Source organism: Saccoglossus kowalevskii, chromosome 17 (assembly GCF_978046115.1).
Source record: "Saccoglossus kowalevskii chromosome 17, keSacKowa6.1, whole genome shotgun sequence".
NCBI classification, from domain to species: domain Eukaryota; kingdom Metazoa; phylum Hemichordata; class Enteropneusta; family Harrimaniidae; genus Saccoglossus; species Saccoglossus kowalevskii.
In genome coordinates this window covers 27,838,409-27,859,706 of record NC_140657.1, presented here as the reverse complement: position 1 = coordinate 27,859,706, position 21,298 = coordinate 27,838,409, and the positions used below count along the sequence as shown (strand labels likewise).

General features: G+C 35.9%; 1 protein-coding gene across 1 annotated transcript; it reads right to left on the bottom strand.

Annotated features, from left to right (window-relative positions):
- Window positions 1-420: 420 nt before the first annotated feature.
- Window positions 421-20,305, bottom strand: LOC102801290 (histone-lysine N-methyltransferase SMYD3-like). The gene is made up of 12 exons (XM_006817664.3): window positions 20,127-20,305; window positions 12,765-12,828; window positions 12,192-12,296; window positions 11,162-11,219; window positions 10,345-10,537; window positions 9,410-9,512; window positions 8,872-8,982; window positions 7,919-7,988; window positions 7,049-7,175; window positions 5,715-5,879; window positions 3,872-3,980; window positions 421-2,710 (listed from the first exon to the last, which is right to left on the bottom strand). The coding sequence occupies exons 1-12, from the start codon at window positions 20,285-20,287 to the stop codon at window positions 2,537-2,539; spliced, it is 1,440 nt and encodes a 479-aa protein (XP_006817727.2). The 5' UTR covers window positions 20,288-20,305; the 3' UTR covers window positions 421-2,536.
- Between the last annotated feature and the right edge of the window lie 993 nt (window positions 20,306-21,298).

Sequence of the window (21,298 nt, the reverse complement as noted above, 5' to 3'; positions counted from 1 at the left end):
CGCAAAAATTAGTGTCAATGGAGTGCTTACAAATGGTTGATTACCCTGCCTTGACATAACTGGTTTAAAGTCTACTTAAATCCCAAAACTACTCTTTCAGTATTTTCCTCTTCCAGTAACAAATACTCGAGAATGAAATTGCAAATTTTGTTTACTTTGACATGTAAGATTAAACCCTGATCAGTATCTCGCATACAGTTAAATTCATCTGCACACATCAGTTATGTTTTATTTCATGACTTGATTGAAGATACCAGTCATTTTCAAGACCATAAATGCATGAAAATGGCACATTCTTGCCACTTTAGAACTGGATATCAGTCAACAGATTTGGTTTAAACTTGATACATGCACTGAATAATATAGTAACTTGATGCACATTTTATTTGCTGGATTCGTTTAAAAATGACAGGATGGCTGTTTAGTTCAAACTTTTATTATCCCTTGTTTTGCGAATGAACAGGAGCCATAAATGAAATAAAATTTTATTTCAGTGTAATTTCTCGTGCCCGCCGCCGCCGCCTTGAGAGTGCTAACAAATATATCTTCATTTTTTTTTTTCCCACCTGCCACCTAACAAATTTAAGTAGGAGTATCATGATCGAAGTCTCGTGCAGATCTATACTTTATGAGTGTTGCTCGACAGTGAATCTCTGGTATTGACGTCTCTGCATGCTGCTTTAGACTACTAGGCGAACATGGCGGCGGCATGGTGACATGCTGTGAAACTGTTGCCAAAAACCGAGAAATCCATCGTCAATGCTGAAATATTTGTGCCACAATTAGCGACATTGCCAACCAGGTTATACATGGAATAAAATTTCTTTTCTTCAGCAATGATCTCGCTTACAATTCTTTGAGAATCACACAAATCTAATTGGAAAAAAAGAATTATTTTTATTCTGCCCTCAAAAAAATTGCCTTATAAAAACTCGAGAAACAAAGTCTGGCCTTAGTATTAAAAATATCAGTTTTGGATGCATATAGTAGCCATTTTAGTTTTAACAAGCAGCTTCGCTGTTAGCAATGCAAATTTCAATTATAGAATTGAAAGAAGTCTACTTATATGTACTGACTACTGGTGTTGAAATAAAAATTTGCTACCTAAAATATTCACCCAAATCAAAGATATCACAAAATTAACAAATCTAAGGTCTACCCAAGGTACATACAATTTACATACGTATCAAAGCAATCAGACTTGTAGTTTTCAAGAATAAGTTGACTCTGACAATCACTCATATAAGCTCCACTTGACAAAGTCAACAGCGGAGCTAAAAATTAATCAAAATTAGTTTCTGTGCTTCACAATCTCATTCAAACATTTGACCTTGATGCAAGTCTGTTTTGCAGGTCAAATCCAAAATAAATGGTGGCAATTTTTTTTATTAGCTACGCTGTTGACTTTGTCGAGCGGAGCTTATCACAAATGTGATTGTCCATGTCAACTTTTTACTTGTTCGATTTCTTGAAAACTACAATTCTCATTGTTTTGATACTTAGTATATATTTACCTTGGGCAAACCTTAGATTTGTTAATTTTGATGAATATTTTTGTGATTTTTGGTAAAAAATAATTGTTGAAAACCGCAAGTCTGATTGCTTTGATACTATACATATAGGTACTACAGTTAGACCTCTCTGATTTGTTCATTTTCTAATATATTCAGTTCTATAATTGAAATGTGCATTCCAAACAGTGAAGCTAACTCAGCCAAGAGGCTGCTTGTTTTGATTAATGCATACATTTTGGAATGCGCATCAATTTGTTTTGCAATCCAATTCAACTTAGCCATATCACTTATTTCCACCATTCCGGAACCAGTTCAAATCAAATTCAAAATGGCCGACTGGTTTCAGTTTTGTATATTCTTGCATATCTGGGACTATTGTATCAATTACATGCATTGAAAGTTCATAGGAGAGGCCAATCAAAAACTGATGAGGGCCAATCTGATCAATGAAAGAATATATCCACGAAACAGTAACAACATACAAGTTTAATTTTTTCTTTGCATTAGTGTACTGACCACTGCTCCAAATGGTTAAAAGATATTTAGAATAATTCTTTAACTACAGGAGTTGTTTGTGCAGTTGTCAGTTTTGTAAGACACTGAACCATTATTGTGCATGGTGGTATATACAGCCAATTAATAAAAATTAATTAGTACAATATATCAGTGTGTAAGTTTGATAATTAACTAGTGTTTTCACTCAATATCCTTGTATATCCCTTTGAGTGCCATTTCATAAAATGTTCACTAAATTTCATCATCATTTTGGACCATATAAACAGTTTCAGATATTATTTTTAGTTTTCAACCAAAAAGTTTGTTGATTTCAATATTATCTGTGGGAAGGAGCAGACTACAATATCATTTTGGAGATGGTGCAGAAGGTTGACAATGGGGAAATGGTATTCCATGTCAACGACTACAGCTAAGTTTAGCAGATAACAGAACAAGTATTACTTAATATCCTATCCATACAAATTTTTAAATTGTTTTACTTTGGTGCAAAAGGGTCTGAGGCTGCATCAAATATCTTTTTGGTGAACATTGACAATTTGAGCACCCCTAAGAGGGTCGTCTGCATCTAGTTGTTTGGTTCTCTGTACCCTTCTTTCCTCCTGACATTCATGTAATAGTCTTTGTAAATCTGTTGTGAGTGGATGTCCTTTCCCATGTGTTACTTCAAGGATATTTAGTGCCTGCAATCAAACAAATTATTAAAAGTTATTAACTAGTATGCTTACCACTTGGACAGACCTATTGTGTGTAAAAAGTGAACCATTAGATACCCTGAGGGGAGTGTACAATTATTTGTTTTCCTTCAATTTTCAATCATGAATTCACTGTAATTTTTTATTTCCTGTGTGCATATTTTTTCCCCTAACAAATAGGCGTGCAGATTTTTTTTTCTGTTACGTTCCTTGCTTGATTTTCTTTTTCTGTGCAAATAATTTTTTTCCAATAGTCAATTTGGATTATTCCTGAACAAAAAGTGGCTCGTGGGGAGGAAAAATGAATGTCTTCATTACCAAGAAGTAAATAAATAGATTGCAACAGGCATACATTCATATGAGACATTCAATTTGTAAGCTTAGATGAACTCGTACAGAATATATAAGTTTGGGTGGTATGAGTGTGGATTGTTTACAACAAGCGTCTACCCATGAGCCTTTGCGTTTTTAGCATGTGTTATTGTTTCTTGAGACTCAATTCTCGCAGTTTGTACTGGACCTGTTGATTCTGTATTGTAGGTATCCAGGTTTCTATTGAATGTTTACAAACTCAATGAAACGCAGTAACTCCCCCCCCCCCCCACTTCTTGTTGTGGGTTTGTGTTGAGCATAGATCCCATTGGACTCAGAAAATTGGTGCAAATTAACACAGCAGTCGGAGAACTATCTAACTGGCTTCCGTTGAACGGCCTGTTCCTTTAATGTGCTCCTTCTCATCCATCGGATGATCTGGGGCAAAATATTGTAATCACTCATCTTATCTATTCACAGTTCAGACCCCATAGACCTACCCCAAATACAATTACAGAAGCTAAATCTAAGATACACTGTGAAAATAAATCGGTACAAATCATGACTTTTTTTTCTGCAAACAAAGATTTTTGGCGATGACAACAGTGACCAAATATGTGGATGAAAATACATTTCGTTGTTCAAGGAGGTAAAAAAACTAAACTGAATTGCTGGTCCAACTTTCTAGACCCAATTTTTGGAATATTAATAACAGAATAACCCACAACAGAGGGGGAAGCACACCAAAGTCAAAATTGTTTAAAAAAATGCTGTGAACTGAAGTCATAGAATCAAAGGCTACCAAAAAACATGAAAATGTGCCTACTAGTATCTTACCTCTTGTAAATATCTGTGTGCTTCTTGTAAATATGATAAGTACATCTGTAGTTTAGCAATCCTAGCAAACTGCACACCAGTGTTAGGATGATATGACGGGTAATGTAATCTGAAAAAACATAGAATTGTTATCAGATACTGATGCACTTTGTCTGGTAAAACTTAAAAAAAATGGCCGCCGAAATCTTATTGAGAGTGAGAGAGCCACAAGACCAATCAAATAGTTTTGCATTCTCTTATGTCATCGTGTCCCCAGGTCTAAATACCATGGTTACGTACTGTACAAATTTGCATAAATCGTCACACTTCAGCATTTTCTTTGCCTCAGCTGCGCAACATACTCATCACGTTGCTATGGCATTCACACCGCTCAGGTAGAGAGTAGACATCAGAGGAACATTGGATTCGATGATGGAAGCAAATAAAATGATATTTGAGTGGCAAAACAAAGTTTTATGACTCTCTGCCAACCTTATGTGTTAAGGAAAAGGCCTACGGGGTACATTTTTGAGAAAATTAGTCATAAATCGCATGGCGATGTTCAATGAAATAGTATTCTTTTATGTGTTATAGTGACATATTTTGAGAAACTTTTCCTAATATTTTTCAAAAATCGCTATTTTTAGAATATTTCCATAGAACACAATGTTAAAGAAAAATTGCATTTTTTGACACTTTTTAAAACCCAGAGTTTTCAGGACAACAAAAAGTACCCCATCAGTCACAATATATTATTTTTTCTGCTTATTTCACCAGCCTACAATTTGAGATATGGCATAATATGACAGAACCCCACACCCTCCCCTTGGCTTTCGTTACGTATGGAAGTTATTTTCACGAGTGATGCGGTGTATCATGCGGCCATACTTTCACGAGCGAAGTGAGTGAAAGTACAGCAGAATACACCGCATCTTGAGTGAAAATAACTTCCATACACAACGAAAGCCACGGGAGGGTGTGGGGTTCTGTTATTATTACATATGTTCCATATTTGATTATTTCATATTAAAGAAAGAACATGCAACAAATCAAATGGAATTTAGGTCGGGGAACCCCATTGCCCATTAATATGTTCCAATATAGCGATACGTCCTAGCAGCGCGTGTCAGTGTAGAACGCGTGTCAATGTCTGTGTGGAAATAAAATAATCATACGTCTAATCTGAATCACTGTCCGAATAAATTACTCTCCAGCAGAAACCTCCTGGTATCTCGATGTTCAATGGTTGCGGCTCTATAGTAATTGCTGATTTTACTGCGGGTGGGTCTTTCCAGAGCCCTTCAAGGTTTATATAACTCAATTTCCAGGTGATCAATATACATTAAGTTCTCCCAATCGTAGTATTTTATGTACACCTGACATGCCAAAAATGCCAAAAAACGATTTGAACTGGATAAAAATGTGTTTACAAAATAAAAATAGTTTGATAGCCAATGGAAATAGCATGTTCATTTGCATATCGACCGTGAAAATACCAAAAACATTATTGCATGGGTGATATGCAAATTAGTTTGACTCAAAATAAGTGACTGCCTAAAAGTACCACTACTGTTGTTCAAATTTCATTTCACTCGGCAAGTATATTCATGTACCCCAAGGGGAAAATATCGTACTTCTAAATATTATTTATTTCGAAAAACAGTACTCCTGAAGGGACTACTTTGTTTGCTCTCAGACCTCATTTGCATATGGGTTGTGGAAATACCGATTTTGATTTCAGGGACGAATCAAAATAAACTGCAGTACATATGTAATAATATCTCTACCATAGGAACCTATGGCATTATAATACTGACAAAATGGCAATTATCAACCCTAAGGTGGTTTACCTATCAATACGTACCTGTACGGCTCGGTAGTTTTCAAACCATAGTTCAATGCACTTTCCCATTGTTGAAGCTCAATACAGACATCCATGGCTTTATCGAACAACTGCACCATATAAATATTATAACTGTGTAAAACACTGTTTTCGAGATGTTGTTCACAAAGTTGTAATACTAATTCACAATCTATATGAGCAGTTAATGAAAATTGATATTTCTCGTTTTTAATATATTGTGATCAACGATGATGCTTGTGATATTTTTTATATAAACCCACAGATGAAGAGCATTTTTTTTTTTGTAAAATCACAAATAAAAAGATATTTTCATTTCTATAAGCAAAGTTCTGAGCTATGAATAACATCATCGTTAGTTGTGAATAAATTCACAAAATATTAGGAAGAAGGAAATTTACACACATTCTTTTTCAGTTTTGATAAAAAAAATGCTGCATATTTTAAATCATGGTTCACCTCTGCAAAATACCACAAAACATGGATATAACGATTGACATAGTCCGTTGCATTGTGACTTCATATTTTGCCAACCAGCGTGCAAAAGTGTGATAACAAAAGCCGTTTACTGATCAACACAGGCTTGTGCAATCTACTGCGATAACATTGCCCCAAAGTTGTTTTATTAAAGGCCCAGGTATACTATAAATACGCTCCTAAACAATAGGGATTATTTCCTTGCTTGTCACGCTGTACCAGTAGTAAACAGCTCCAGCCAAGCTCCAGTAAAAACGCGTTTTCTCAAACTTACATGTCTATTATGTCGTGCCAAAGTGGATGCATGTGACTATGAATATCACAGCAGTGACTGTATGTAGTATTTATGACAATAAATAGTGTACGAGCCAAGATTTTGGCGGATAAAAGTAAAAATCATGAACCGGGGAAAGGGATGCACGACTAATCTTGAATAATTACTACTGTTAATCAAAGTCACGTGATGTTGGATCGCTGAAACAGGATGCGTCATAGGCTATGCAAGTGATTAACACCATGCATTAGAATAGCCACACCTCCAATTCACACTTGCCCGGGGCAAGTGAATTGGGCCTTTAACAGGAACACGTACATGTATATTATTAACAACAGCAGCAAACAATGCCGCTATTTTATCTTCTTTCAGTCACTGCACCTGCACAGAACAGAAACAGTGCAATGGCTTATAGATTTTGCCGTGCTAAATTTTCTAAAATATTTAACGACAGATGTCCATTTATGAGAAATACCATTATGCACCACTCAAGAAATTGTGATCAGAAGTTTTAGAAAAGGTTAGTCTGTGAAACAAGGTGATTTTGTATGCCTGGCGTGATCAAGCAGAAAAGACTGAAAAAAGGATATTTTGTTGTTTTTTGGCATCTTCAATCTTGAGTAAAGCTTGCTTCACAACATTCACAGACTGTGATACGATCTGGTGATGTGTCTTGTCGTATTGATGTCCACATTTACTGCATGCTGCAAACCCTACAAAGACAAACAATATTGGTAGGGCCTTCATTTTGGGTAAAATTAAAATGTTTATAATTAAATCTGTTTCATCTGATCATTTAATCTGACCACTGAACATGCCTAATCTTAACACTGAACCCGTCTAAACTAAAGACTGACCATGTCTAATCTGAACACTGAACCTGTCTAGTCTGAACACTGAACCTGTCTAATCTGAACACTGAATCTGTCTAATCTGAACACTGAATCTGTCTAATCTGAACAATGAATCTGTCTAATCTGAACACTGAACATGTCTAATCCGAACAATGAACATGTCTAATCTGAACACTGAACCTGTCTAGTCTGAACACTGAACCTGTCTAATCTGAACACTGAATCTGTCTAATCTGAAGATAGAACATGTCTAATTTGAACATTAAACCCGTCTAATCTGAACACTGAACATGCCTAATCTGAACACGTCTAATCTGAACACTGAACATGTCTAATCTGAATACTGAATCTGTCTAATCTGAACACTGAATATGTCTAAGCTGAAGAATAAACATGTCTAATCTGAACACTGAACATGTCTAATCTGAGCACTGAACATGTCTAAACTGAACACTGAACATGTCTAATCTGAATGCTAAACCTGTCTAATCTGAACACAGAACCTGAATAAATGGGTGTCTATTGTAACATTGACTTGAAGTGTCAAATACATTTGAGACAATATTAAACAAAAAAGAATATTTTGTAAAAGAACTGTTTACCATTATTTTTCATCACTATTGGCTCATTACATCCACCTGTGTGACACTGGATACTTTGCTTTAAATTATCCTGTTACAAGAAAGAACTAAAAATGTCGAAGAGTTCATTCATCATAAATAAATGAACATACGCAAATAAGATATAAATTGACATATGTAAATGAGATGTAAATCAACATATGCAAATGAGATGTAAATCAACATATGCAAATGAGATGTAAATCAACATATGTAAATGAGATGTAAATCAACATATGCAAATGAGATGTAAATCAACATATGCAAATGAGATGTAAATCAACATATGCAAATGATATGTAAATTTGTATGAGCAAATGAAGTGTGAATTAACTAGTTAACATGATAAATGTTTATATGCAAATAAGACAAATGTGGCGAGCATAAGCTAGGTTATTATCTCCCACCAAATAAGCTAATTTTACCCAGAGAGAGAGCTTATATCTTCTACCGAATACACAAGCGTACTGGCGTACTGTTTATATCATGTTGATATGTGTAAATTTCCAATTCTCCCAATGTCTTTTCGTGAAATATACGATTTAATAGACCAATTTCTGTTCTCAGTGCGATCTCGCGTTATGCATGAAATCAAACATAAAAACAGGAAAAACAAAGGTCATGGCATCGTAGTGCCGACAAACATTGCATGGGATTCGACAAACGTGAAAGTATTTTGGGGGATATTTCTATGCTTAACAATGTGCTTGTGTACATTCAATGAAGTATACAATGCAATATTCAGCTGTCAAAAATCGGCCTTTCAATGTGAGCTACGAAATAAAGAAATTCAAGTTCAAATTCAAATCGTTCGGTTTTTGCGGCAGACGCTCTGTGCATGTCTTTCACGCAAATTCGCAAGATCTCACATTTATCTATATTTATACTATTATCAGTATGGTTATAAAAAAACATAGATAATTGACTGTACCTACCTTGTCTATATCTTTACAGGCATGGCAGACACACTGGAAATAGTACTGATCTTGGAGGTGTTCTCGTCTTTCACTGGTTGTGGACATCATCTCAATGTAGCTAATAACACACTGAAAGTAAAATTGATTCACAATTCAAAAAAAATACTCAAATTACTACTATAAAAAGTCTGTAATCTTGATTTAACAATTAAATACCCAAACAACCACCATAATTAAGTTTGTACATGTATTTTGATATTATTAATTTTGATTTAAAGTATCAGTTGTTGCAATTAATTCATGTTTGATATCAATCACATGTAATGTATGTAGTACGCAAGATGCTTCAAGTTTCCTCAACGCTAATAATATTGCATCAGCATCGACAACCACTTGCCGTGCACAATCAAAGCATTGCCGACAATTATATATACATTCATACCCACACTCCACTATATTCATGTCCATTCCTCATTGACGTCATTTCTATGTACATCAGAGTCAAACACTGCAGCCGATGGGTTTTGATTTAACACAGAATTGATGTCAGTTTTACCTCATCTCCCACACTGATTGGTTTAACAGCTCTTATACACAGATCTGTTCCATTAAACACGGCCACACAGTTAGGGTCACAGCTATGGTTCAGAAGAGAAGCACTGCAAATAAATAACAGTGATGAAATAAATGTACCGGTATCATAGAATATACAGTGACCCCTCACAAAGTCGCCAGTGTCGGGATCCAAGCAAAAACCACGACTTGTCAGGGGTCACGACTTATAGAGGGCCCTCGCGAAAATGCTTTGAAAATGGATAGCCTGTCTTTTTTGCCAACAAAACTAACGCCTACCCGAACTGGCCTAAAATTCAAAGTCGTGATCTCAGTAATTGACGAACAGTAGATGTTAAGTTGTATCCTCCAGCCTTTTAACAAAGTAAATACATCATGCAAAATGAAATATTATTTCTTTTACTGTATTTCAAAACTGCCGGCCAAAAAAATAGAATTTTTGGAAGCCATCCAACAACCCGCAATTTAGCCAAAATCATGACTTTAATACTGAGGCACGACTTAACGAAGGGTTACTGTATGTACAATAAAGAATTTATATGGCCCAAGGAACAAGGTCCTAAAAACAAGCAGCCTGACACTGATACAGCTTCACTATTTCTGATGCATAATGAGAAAGGAATATCAAATGAATCAGTATAGTATTGGAATAATAGGCAAGCATTTTTCAAGAATACATAGAAAATGACAAGAATATCCACTAAAATTAAAGAATTTAAAGTATCGTAACGTAATGAACAATTTGTGAGAGAACTACACAAGGTACATTTGTAGTGAGTTTAAAACACATACAGAAAACAGTTAAGAAGTTGAAAAAGTAATGTATACACCAACAGACAAACAACAATATGAACAGCTCTGCTGCTGTTAACTAATTTGACAGTGGAGCTGAAAAAAGATGGACTAAAAAATAAATACCTTGGATATATACCCACACCAATAGGTTTCATTTCGGAATCACATACAGAAAAACTATTGGACGTCATTCTACCAAATATGCATAACAAATCAGAGACATCATTTGGTAGGGTACCTTCATCTACGTACTGATTTAAGACAAACAGGAGCTGGGAAAACTGTTCTTTCTTTTCTGGGGTTAAAGCAGTGTCATCTGGAAATTAATTAAAGACAACAAAGTTCAGAATTCACCATTTGCTTTGTCAAACATCTAGCAGTAGCCTTCAGCATTTGAATACTAAATATTTGACTTTATTAAAAAAAATTCTAAAATTAATAGTTGACCATAATGTGCATTAATTCCCATTAATTATTAATTAATATTTGAAAACGAGTCATTGTCAATGACCCTGTTAGTACCGGATTCTGCCATAAATTCACCCATCCAAAACATCACCCTGGGTAATTTCATGGCTGGTGGGCCTTTATTTGGGGTTCAAAATTTCAAAAAAATTATCATCAAATATTTTTACGACTTCTAAATCCACCTACACCAACTTTCAACGCCAGCAGTTTATCCATCCAAGACGAAAGAAACTGTTGTAGAAGCTAATCTAAAATTGGATACATTTTTTTTGTTGAAAATCCATCCTGTTTGAGGTGGTTCTGGGTTTGCAAAACTGGCACACTATACACAAATTCTCGATCCAAGGCAAAGCTCGACATGAATGATGTGATGTTTTTCAATAAAGAAATGTACTATAAATAAACCTATGTGTGTATTTATTTGGATCCCGACACCCGTGAGAGTTAGTGAGGGGTCACTGTACATACTTACGTGACTGTAGAGACATGAATTCGGTTATTGTCTGTGATTCACATGATTTGTCTTTAAGCTGTGATAAATGTAGAAAAGTAATTTAAAATGGCATCTACATACATGTATAATCATTGCCTACAGCATAAAAAAAGTACGGTAATGTATTAGAAGTGTGTAAACATGTTGAAATGTAAAAATTTGTCAACTTCCATCAACTGTTTGGGCGCCTTTTTTCCTACTAACAATTATATGCAACGTACATTTTCTCCTTTTTATGTATCTTTTTTTCAATTTTTCTCTTGATTTTGGACCAAATGAACATAATTTCAAGACATTAGTTTTGAGTTTTGATCAAAAGTTTGAAAAAAAATTATGCAACATTATTTTGTGAAAGGCGACAAAATTTGACATTGGCCGTCAATGAGTAAAGTCTCCTACATCCAGCATGTGTTTAAAGGCAGATAATCTGAATATCACAAAAGAAATAACTGTTATTGGCACTATACAACATGTGACAAAAATAGTGATATCACTTTGCTTGTGATGTTATTGACTGTTATGAATTTGCTGTCAGCTTCAATTCAATTCTGATTAAAATCCGATGCAATCCAATTTTTTTTTTATAATACATTTGTAGTTGTTAAGGCGACCAAGATATGATATATAAAGAACTTAATAATGGCAGGTAAAACCAAACAAATATTCATAAACAAACAAAAATAACAATGGAAATAAAACAAATAAAAAATTTGAGCCTATACCTACATCGGATTTTACTCAGATTGCATCAATTCAAATATGAAAGAAACCATTCAAACAAAATAAAACAATGTTGCATACTGTTGAACGTGCGAGTTTCATACACAGTACGTTACTAACAAAATACTGGTTCCTGGGTACATGTATGTACAAAATAGCACTAAGACACGTTAGTGACATCCTGATTGTTGTTTTGCTATGCCCTAATACCGCTAAGTCCACACTTGTATATTAGTTGCTGCATTTTAAATAAAGCTGACTCTGGCACCTTAACAAATGGAATTAATACCTTGTACAATATCCTTGACATCAATCGAACACTGCCTGGAGGAATTCTGGGTGAAACTTTCTTAAGAGATTTACACTCAGCCTTGTGGCATGTCCATGCAGATCGCTGAAAATAAAAATAAGTAATACTGTATTAGCTCTATTAGTACTACAGATGCTTATGTATATTACCGAGTTGTTTCTATGGTCAAAATAAGTAATATTTCAAAAAATAATAAATGTGTTTATACACACTTTAGATACAAAAAAATACTGTATATTGAATTCTTACTCATTACAGTCATTACAATAAATTGAACTCATTGTTTGTATGACAAATCGGCAAATATAAAACCCAGTGAACATGTTAAAAACATCAAAATTAAATAAATGCCAGTGAAAATGAATGCTATTTCGGTTGTATTTCCTTTCAGACTTTGTCAGAACAGGGACTTGTTACTTTTGACATGTTAGTAATGTTAGTGTAAATTTGTCACTGGTGAATTAGCGTGTACATGATAGAACTTATGATTTCACTGAATACAAAAGTACTACTACAAATAAACATACTATAGAAGTCAAGTTAAATTCTTACCTGACATTTCACGTTACAATATCGTGAAAATTTACAACTTGAACATCTCAACAAACTTTCGGTGCTGAAAAAAAAAATCAAGGCCTGAAACATATTTCATTAAAAATGTGCATGTCACTGCTTTCTTTTAGAGTTTTATCAGAATGATTGAAAAAAAAAAAAAACAGAAAAATCACAGTATAGTAAATTTCACAAAGACATGAATGTTTTTCATGGATAAAATACTTATGTTTTGTAAATATCAAATGCAGCTGATTTGACCAATCACAATGCATGACAGTAAAACCAGCCAATGGTTAAAGGAAACTTGCAAAGACTCGTGGGTCATTGGACATAACTAAATGGCTTCCATAGCCAATGTTAAAAAAAACATTCCTAACTTTCATGAATTTTTATGATAGTTTTATAATAAAAGTTTTAAAAAAGCTTCAATTTCTGAAAACAAATTGGTCAGAAAGCGAACATTTGGAGGAGGGGGCTTATAAAAAGCATGTAGCAAGCAACTAAAATTATTCAGGATTCAATAACTTTTCTAATGCCATAAGTTTTGCCACAAACATTTTGGTACAATATTTTTATGTATTTTCCTATTACTTGTAAAATACTTTATTTTTGCTTGGAATTAATTTTCGCTGAAGGAATGATTCAAACATGACTTTGACAAATATAGATTTTGGTGCAAAAATGGTTAAAAATTGCATCTCATTGATTGGGCAGCAGGTACCAACGGGACTCCATGCAGAGACGTATAAAGGGTTTTACTTGTTTTTGCTATGTGCATAAGCGTAGTGACTAGCTGGCAAGAATGGTTAGTTTGCATCTAATCATAAAACAGTGTTGTCATAACAAATCATGACCTAGTGTTTATCAGTGGGTGACATTTGCATAATGGTTGAAAAAAGTGATATCATAGAGCAACGCCATATTGTGGGTATTAAAATCAACAATATCAGTTTGAAAAATAAACTACTGTGGAATGCTTTATATTTGCTGGAATTAATTTTTACTGAAAAGGCTTTTTGAGTGTTTTGTATGGAATTTATTTTCACTGATTTTTGATGAGTTTAATGTGAAATATAGGGAAAAACAAGTCATTGTCAATGACACGTCCCCGTTCCGTTCATATTTGAGTGACATATACATTCAAAGCAGATCATGACCGAAATGCACCTGCATATGTACAACACATTGTACTAAATCTGAACAAAATCCATCCATGCATGACTGAGATCTGGTTCCGGAATTGTGAAAATACATGATTTTGATGCATTTTCGGCCTTCAAATGGCCATCATTCAGCTATTGTTAAGCAGATCATGAAACAAATGCACATATCTATTTGTGACATGATGTACCATGTGTGTGTGAAGTTTGAACTTGATCAATCCAGACATGTCTTGGATACGGATCCAGAACTGAATTCTTTAACAAAATGGCCGCCAGTCGACCATTTCGAACTTGATCCGGAAAAAAAAATGACGTGCATCAAGGTCCTATTATGTTTAATGTATGTATCGAATTTGAACGTAATCCGTCCATGCATAACTGAGATCCGGGTTCGGAATGGTGAAAATGTGCGCTTTCAATGCATTTTCGGCCTTAAAGCGGCCGCCATTTGGCTATCGTTAATGAGATCATGAAACAAATGCACATACATATTTGTGACATGATGTACCTTGTGTGTGTGAAGTTTGAACTTGATCAATCCAGACATGTCTCGGATACAGATCCAGAACTGAATTCTTTAAAACAAAATGGCCTCCAGTCGGCCATTTCGAACCCGATCCAAAAAAAAAAATGACGTGCATCAAGGTCCTATTATGTTTAATGTATGTACCAAATTTGAACAAAATCCGTCCATGCATAACTAAGATCCGGGTCCAGAATTGTGAAAATGTGCGATTTTGATGCATTTTCGGCCTCAAAATGGCCGCTATTCGGCTATCGATAATCGGATCATGAAAAAAATGCATGTGCATATGTCCCATATAATGTGTGATGTATGAGTGAAGTTTGAACTTAATCGGTCCATGCATGTTCGAGATACAGGTGATCACGGACGCACACACGCACGCACGGACGGATGCACACAGGGCAAAACATAAGTCCCCGTTTTCGGACTATGTCCGAACGGGGACTAAAAAGTATAATCGCTAGATTTTATTTTCACGGAATCATCCCTTCAGCGAAAATGGCGAGAATAAATTCCAAGCGAAAATAAACAGGAAATGACTTCTGTGGCAAAATGTGTCTATGCATAATCAAACGCGCTCTCAACTATGCATAGTCATTCGAGATAAATCTGAAGCATTCTGTTTGATATTTCAACTAAATCGAGAAAGACAGGTAAGACAATATAGAATTGTGTATAAATGATTATGCATAGTTGAGAATTTCAAACTCTGGCAGCAAAGAAAGGAAATGCAGCCCTGGCGTTTGAGGGCGCGAACGCATGCGCAGATTGACACAACTTGAAGGCTGGTGTCACAGAGAATAGAAAATTTCGTCATAAATGCGTAAAATCTTGAAAAATATATGATTTGTATGTAATCGGACAACATTTTGCGATAGTTCAATGTCTTATAAGCACTCGTAACTGGTTTGGACAAGGTATTTTGTATTTTGAGGTATGATTTTCGGCAGCTAGAAAAATGTGCATATTTTGTTTCCTCCCTTGTCTTATATATAGTGCAAGCTGATCGGCCGGAAACAAGTATTAGTGATTTTTGTGGTTTCGGAGCGTGATGATTAAATATAATAACATATGCTTGCTTTGCATTACTAAACTGTTTTAATTCCATAATTTCTATTATTTTGAGCAAGGGCAAGGTCCTGTACCGGGACAGATCTATAAGCAGTACCTACACACGAATTGGTGACGTCATAAAATACATGACTTTCAATCGGGGTCGTTTCCTCGGTATATACGAATTGGTATATACAAATTACAATAAAGATACTTAAGACATTACACATAAGGTAAAACAAATCATGTGACAATATAATGATAATAACGGTAATAAATCCTAGCTTAACAGTTGAACAGAACGATCATATAGCCAGTCGGGTCACGCCGAGGGTCACGAACTGTGTTCCAAAATGGCCGTGTGGTTGAAACTGGGTCATGGCGTGACGGGTGAGGCATCATTGTACACTCACAAAATCATAATAAAACGGGGAAGTGGTTGCATATTACGGCGTAGCCAACATGGGAAATGAAAAACCGCCCACACTAGATACACACTTACCAGAACCGAAGCAATCGAAAACTAGCAATCGTTTTGGCTTTTCCCTTCAACTCATCGGAACATTGAAGTAGTTAGCAAAATGAACACCACTCAACGACCAACGTCGTGGCGTGGTACACAAGCGTGCCGCATCATACTTAAACAAAATGTTAGATCGTTCAAACCCCAACGCAAAAACAACCACGATAAAAATAAAACTAGGAAAAAATAAAACAAAACCGTCAACAATGTCAAATACACGATATAAATAACACAGCGAAAACAAGATAAAATACACAAGATAAATAACACAGCGAAAATAAGATAAAACAGAGGTTTGCTATTTGTAACAAGTCAATTGATAAGGTTTAAGTAACACTTCGAAACTCTTGTCTCTAGCGACCAACGTCGTGGCATAGTACACAAGCGTGCTATTAAAACGAAATAAAAAGCGAAAAACGTGGTGGGTTCGAGTCCCGTCAAATAAAAAAGAAAGAAATCGAACACATTAAAATTAATACAAATTAACCATCATCGCAGTCTTTGACAGTTCAAGTTACGACCAAGTTAAAGCAAGAAAATAGAAGATCGACACAAGGTAAGTTTTGGCAAAGACAAGTAATAGTATTTTCAAACACATTGGAAAATTTTACAAATATACATAAACGATTTACTACTTAGACTTCAGTAAGCACTAAGTTCGTGAGAAAGTATTTTATTGCATTGTTTTGGAAACATAGTGATGGCAATACAGGAGTAATTAGTAGTACCAACACAACCAGTTGTATATTACGCCGCAAAACTGACAACATTGATTTCGCAATATTGACTATTTACTGTCAAAGTTTCATTTATGTGGATGTAATACAGTGAGTTAACACACGTATAACGAAATCGTCATTTCAGGAGAATAGTACTTTTTCAAAGAAAATAAATACAACAATCGCTTGCAGTGTTTAGTGCAAGCATTTCTTACGCCTTAGAAATCACTGTTGGTAATGTTGGCTCCAGTGACCTTTTAACCATCAGAACTAACAACACAAGAACAACAAACCTGGTCAGCAATAAATAAATAGATAGATATGCGTCTGCTGCGATTAGTCCGGCACGTATCAAGTTCAAACTATTATTACTAAATAGCAGTCAAATAGCAAACAGACATTCGGACGCCACAAAAAATGTACTTAGAAGTGGGGTGAGATAACTGATGTTCATTGGTCCAGCCCCGCAAACAGATCAGGCCACAAATAATAGAAACACTTGCCAAACAGATGCAACGAATTGCAGGGGCACACGTCACAGCCGCACAGATATATAAAGCATCGACAAACAAGTAACTTTCGTTGCATCAGAAATAGAAACTTATTTCATGTTCAAGTTCCTATACTACTACAGCAAGGACCAGTCTCACTCAAAAAATGGCTCAAGCATCCATCAACAAGATTGGCCAGATCGACGGAAAACAGCCTACTCTGCCTGCTCTGTTTTCACTAACTTCTAACCCACAGAGAACTGTGGAATGGTGTCAGCAAAACGGACTGATTGCGAAATCACGTTCCTGTGATGCATGTGGCAGAAACATGACTCTCTGCAGGCGCACACCAGCTCTGGAACCACTGGAGTGGCGGTGTAACCATCGCGCTTGCGGAAAGCGTGTTTCTGCTCGCAACGGAACGTGGTTTTCAAACAGCCATCTTTCTGTGGCTACCACTCTACAGTTACTGTATTTTTGGTGTATTAAGTTTCCGGTTACTGAGACTAAAACTCACTTGGATGTTTCTGTTACTACCGCTATTGACTATTATAATTTCTTCAGAGAGGTTTGTTTCGCGATTCTGGCCGATGAAACGTACAATCACCAGTATTTTGCGAAGAACCCGGTGCAATTAGGAGGCCCCGGTTGTATTGTCGAAATCGACGAATCCAAATTCGGCAAAAACAAATACAACCGGGGCAGATGGCGAGAAGGGCAGTGGGTTTTTGGCGCCATTGAACGGGAGACGGGTCGTTGTATTTTAGTTCCCGTCAAACAACGGGACGCTGATGTTCTCATTCCTCTTATTAACAAATTTATTTTACCGGGTACTACAATCATGTCCAACCAATGGAAGGCTTATTCTGCTTTGAGTTCTCCTGATTCCCCGTATTATCATTTAACTGTTAACCATTCAATGCATTATGTAGATCCGGACAGCGGCGCCTGTACCAACACCGTCGAGGGCATGTGGAGTCATGTCAAAAAACATGTCACGACTACCTCTAAGGCATATATATATATATGGGGCCGTTTTAGGTCCCAAGCCCGTCTCCCAAACAATAAAGCCTTACCCCCCCCCCCTAAACAAGAACGCACACGCAAACACACACGGTTTCACCCAGAGGGTGGCCGCACCAAATCAAATCCAAAAATAGAGTATAAATAACACAAGTTCATTAATGTGCTTTGCATCCACATTGCCATTACATTAAATCCAAACGCGCGCGCGAGCACACACACACACACACACACACTCACTCACTCACTGAACACTGAAAACAACTGCATTACATAGTCTCACACAAGTAACATGAAATTAACACCAAATTTATACACAACTATAGAATAAGTGTAAGTGGCCATATTAAACATTTGCCCAAAGTTGAATTCCATCTCAAACAACCCACAATAGGTTTATTCTCACAACTTGCAATGGTGACAATTAATTAAACACTGTGTCTACACCCAAATAAGTTCAAATTATGTCCACACATTTAGTGTCACAATTTAACCACTTGTTAATGGTTGAAATTAATTAAACGAGAGTTGTCTACACCAAAATCAGTCTCAAATATATGTCCACTTATTTAGTCTCACAATTTAACCACTTGTTAATAGTGGAAATTGCTTAAACGCAACTTGTTTAATCAGTTGACAGCAATGAAACTTACTCACAGACAGTGCACAACAGAGTATCATTATTGAGCAATTATTAACAGGAACGTGTCTTGGCATTAGGGTTAGGGTCGGGTCAGGTATGGGCAACGCAGATGGCAAACACCCAATTGGCAAAATGTACACTAACGGGTTATGCCATGTATATAGTTTACACAAGCAAAAACACAAAATTGCCAATTTTTTGGACAATTGAAACTCAATAATAGAAATATGTGGTATTTCTAGATATATACACACTATATAGGTTCATCAAATGCAAACAAAACTAGTCAATCAATCGATCGTGGTCTTGTGGGGCTGTTCTCTACATAGTGATCAGGAGGACCCGGGTTCAGTTCCCTTGCCTGCCCATCTTTTTCTCGCAAACACTATTTGGCAATAAAGCTAAATATGACAACAAATTATTCAATTTGCATGACTACCAACATAGCTCAGTTGATTTGTACTATGTCAGCAATGTGAGCGAACGCTGGTTCGAATCCAGTATGTTTAGTTAGATTTTTGAATGCTAGTGAAGACATTGCTCCTATGAATAGGACTTAAATCCTATCTCTCGTGTGAAGACACTCGTGGTACAGTGGACAAGACAGTGCGCTGGGAACTCAAAGATCGCAAGTTCGAATTGGATGGATTGGACACTCCTACAAAAGACATGAAAGACGTTAAAAATATAAACAGCGGATTCAAAAATTCAAGTCAGGAAAACAGAACACAAGAATACTACCCCACATGGAAGCCAGTCGAAGTCGTCGAAGAACGAACACAGTCGAAGAACGAACACAGTTGACAGCTGAAGGTCACGTGCAACAACAGACACGAGGAGCATGGCTGCTCTCCAAATGGGTCCCTTCTTTTGTATTGACCCCCTAAGGATTGCTGATCCCCCTTTCTAACTCTTCCCCCAAAAATAATATATCGCCCCTTTTAAAATGTATTGACCCACAAATTAATGAATATTCATGAGCACAGAAACTACTACGTCATGAATAAATTAGCATAATTTTTAAAAAAATTGCATAAAGTGTAGGTACTCCTTCTGGAGCTCTGCCCATAGTCCCACAGCCCCATAGACGTCCACGCATTGAGACGAATAGATCGTCAAGCCCCTGTGGGTTAGGATTGGTGTTATGGGTGAGGGGTCCAAATGAAACTCACGCAGATTTCAAGATTAACCCGGAAAGAGGTTACTGTATTTACAAACCTGCGTAGACAAAAATCGCATCTATTTCCGCGTTCAGTGTTACATAAAACATGTACAAACGGTTGTGCTTTCAATACCAGTTCGCCTACTTTCACCCGGGTTACTGTTCTGTAGCCTCGACCACGATCTTCTGATGTAAACTTTTCGATTTTCACCGCCATGTTGCCAGAAATGACTGCCCAAGTTCGTAGTTATTGTGCCAGAGCAAATGACTCCCTAAGCTTGTTTTATTATGTATTAAATAATTTAAATGATTAAGTTTTTATACGTAAAATGTGTAGAACTTGTGAAGCTGATTGTATTACATTTTGGCACGAGCATCGACACGGTCGTCATCTGTGAAACAATGAAATGTAATAAATACCACTTATCTGCAATCTGGTAATGACAGCGCCCTCATCAATTAAGTTCACTGATTCCTTCTTTTTTTCATTATTTGAATACAGTAAAAAAAGATACCACTAATGATCAATCCAAAGTTTCAATTTGAGTAAAATTAATATAAAATCGTCCATTTTTTATTTCTTAGACAAAAAACGTTACAAAAATAACAGCTACTTTATTCACTAGTCATCTTTTGAACTAATTCATTTGGAAAAAGGGAGTAAATTCATTTCAATGACTAAATATAATTTACAACATCTGAGCAAGTCTTTTTCACAAGAAAAAAATAAACCCCATTTTGAGTCATGTTAGTGATCATTCAAACATTGTAATTTTGTGTCCTTGGTTACGGAAAAATAACCATGGCTATAAGCTGCTATTGGTCAGAGAAAGTTTGATTGATGTGAGCACGGAAATTACGAAGAACGGTAATCATATTTGCACAGCCTTACACAATGTATCTCTTCACACCTTTAGTAACGTGTTTAGCTAGCTTTGGTAAATTTAAAATGTTTTTGTTATTGTAAATTTCCCAACACTTTAAACTTTAATTTTGTTGAATATGCTGGTAAAAATATATCATTTTCCTGCAAGGTCTTTGATGTTCTCCGTTATGACAATGTCATTTGCCTGTATTTGATAACGTAAGAAAAGCAAAGTGTACATAAAGACCATGCAATGACAATATTGATCATAGCATAGCAGAGATTGATGCAACCAGTTACTAATTCTAGAGATTCCTTTCAGTTCCTTTCTTTTGATATTCCATGGCAATAACATCTGTATAT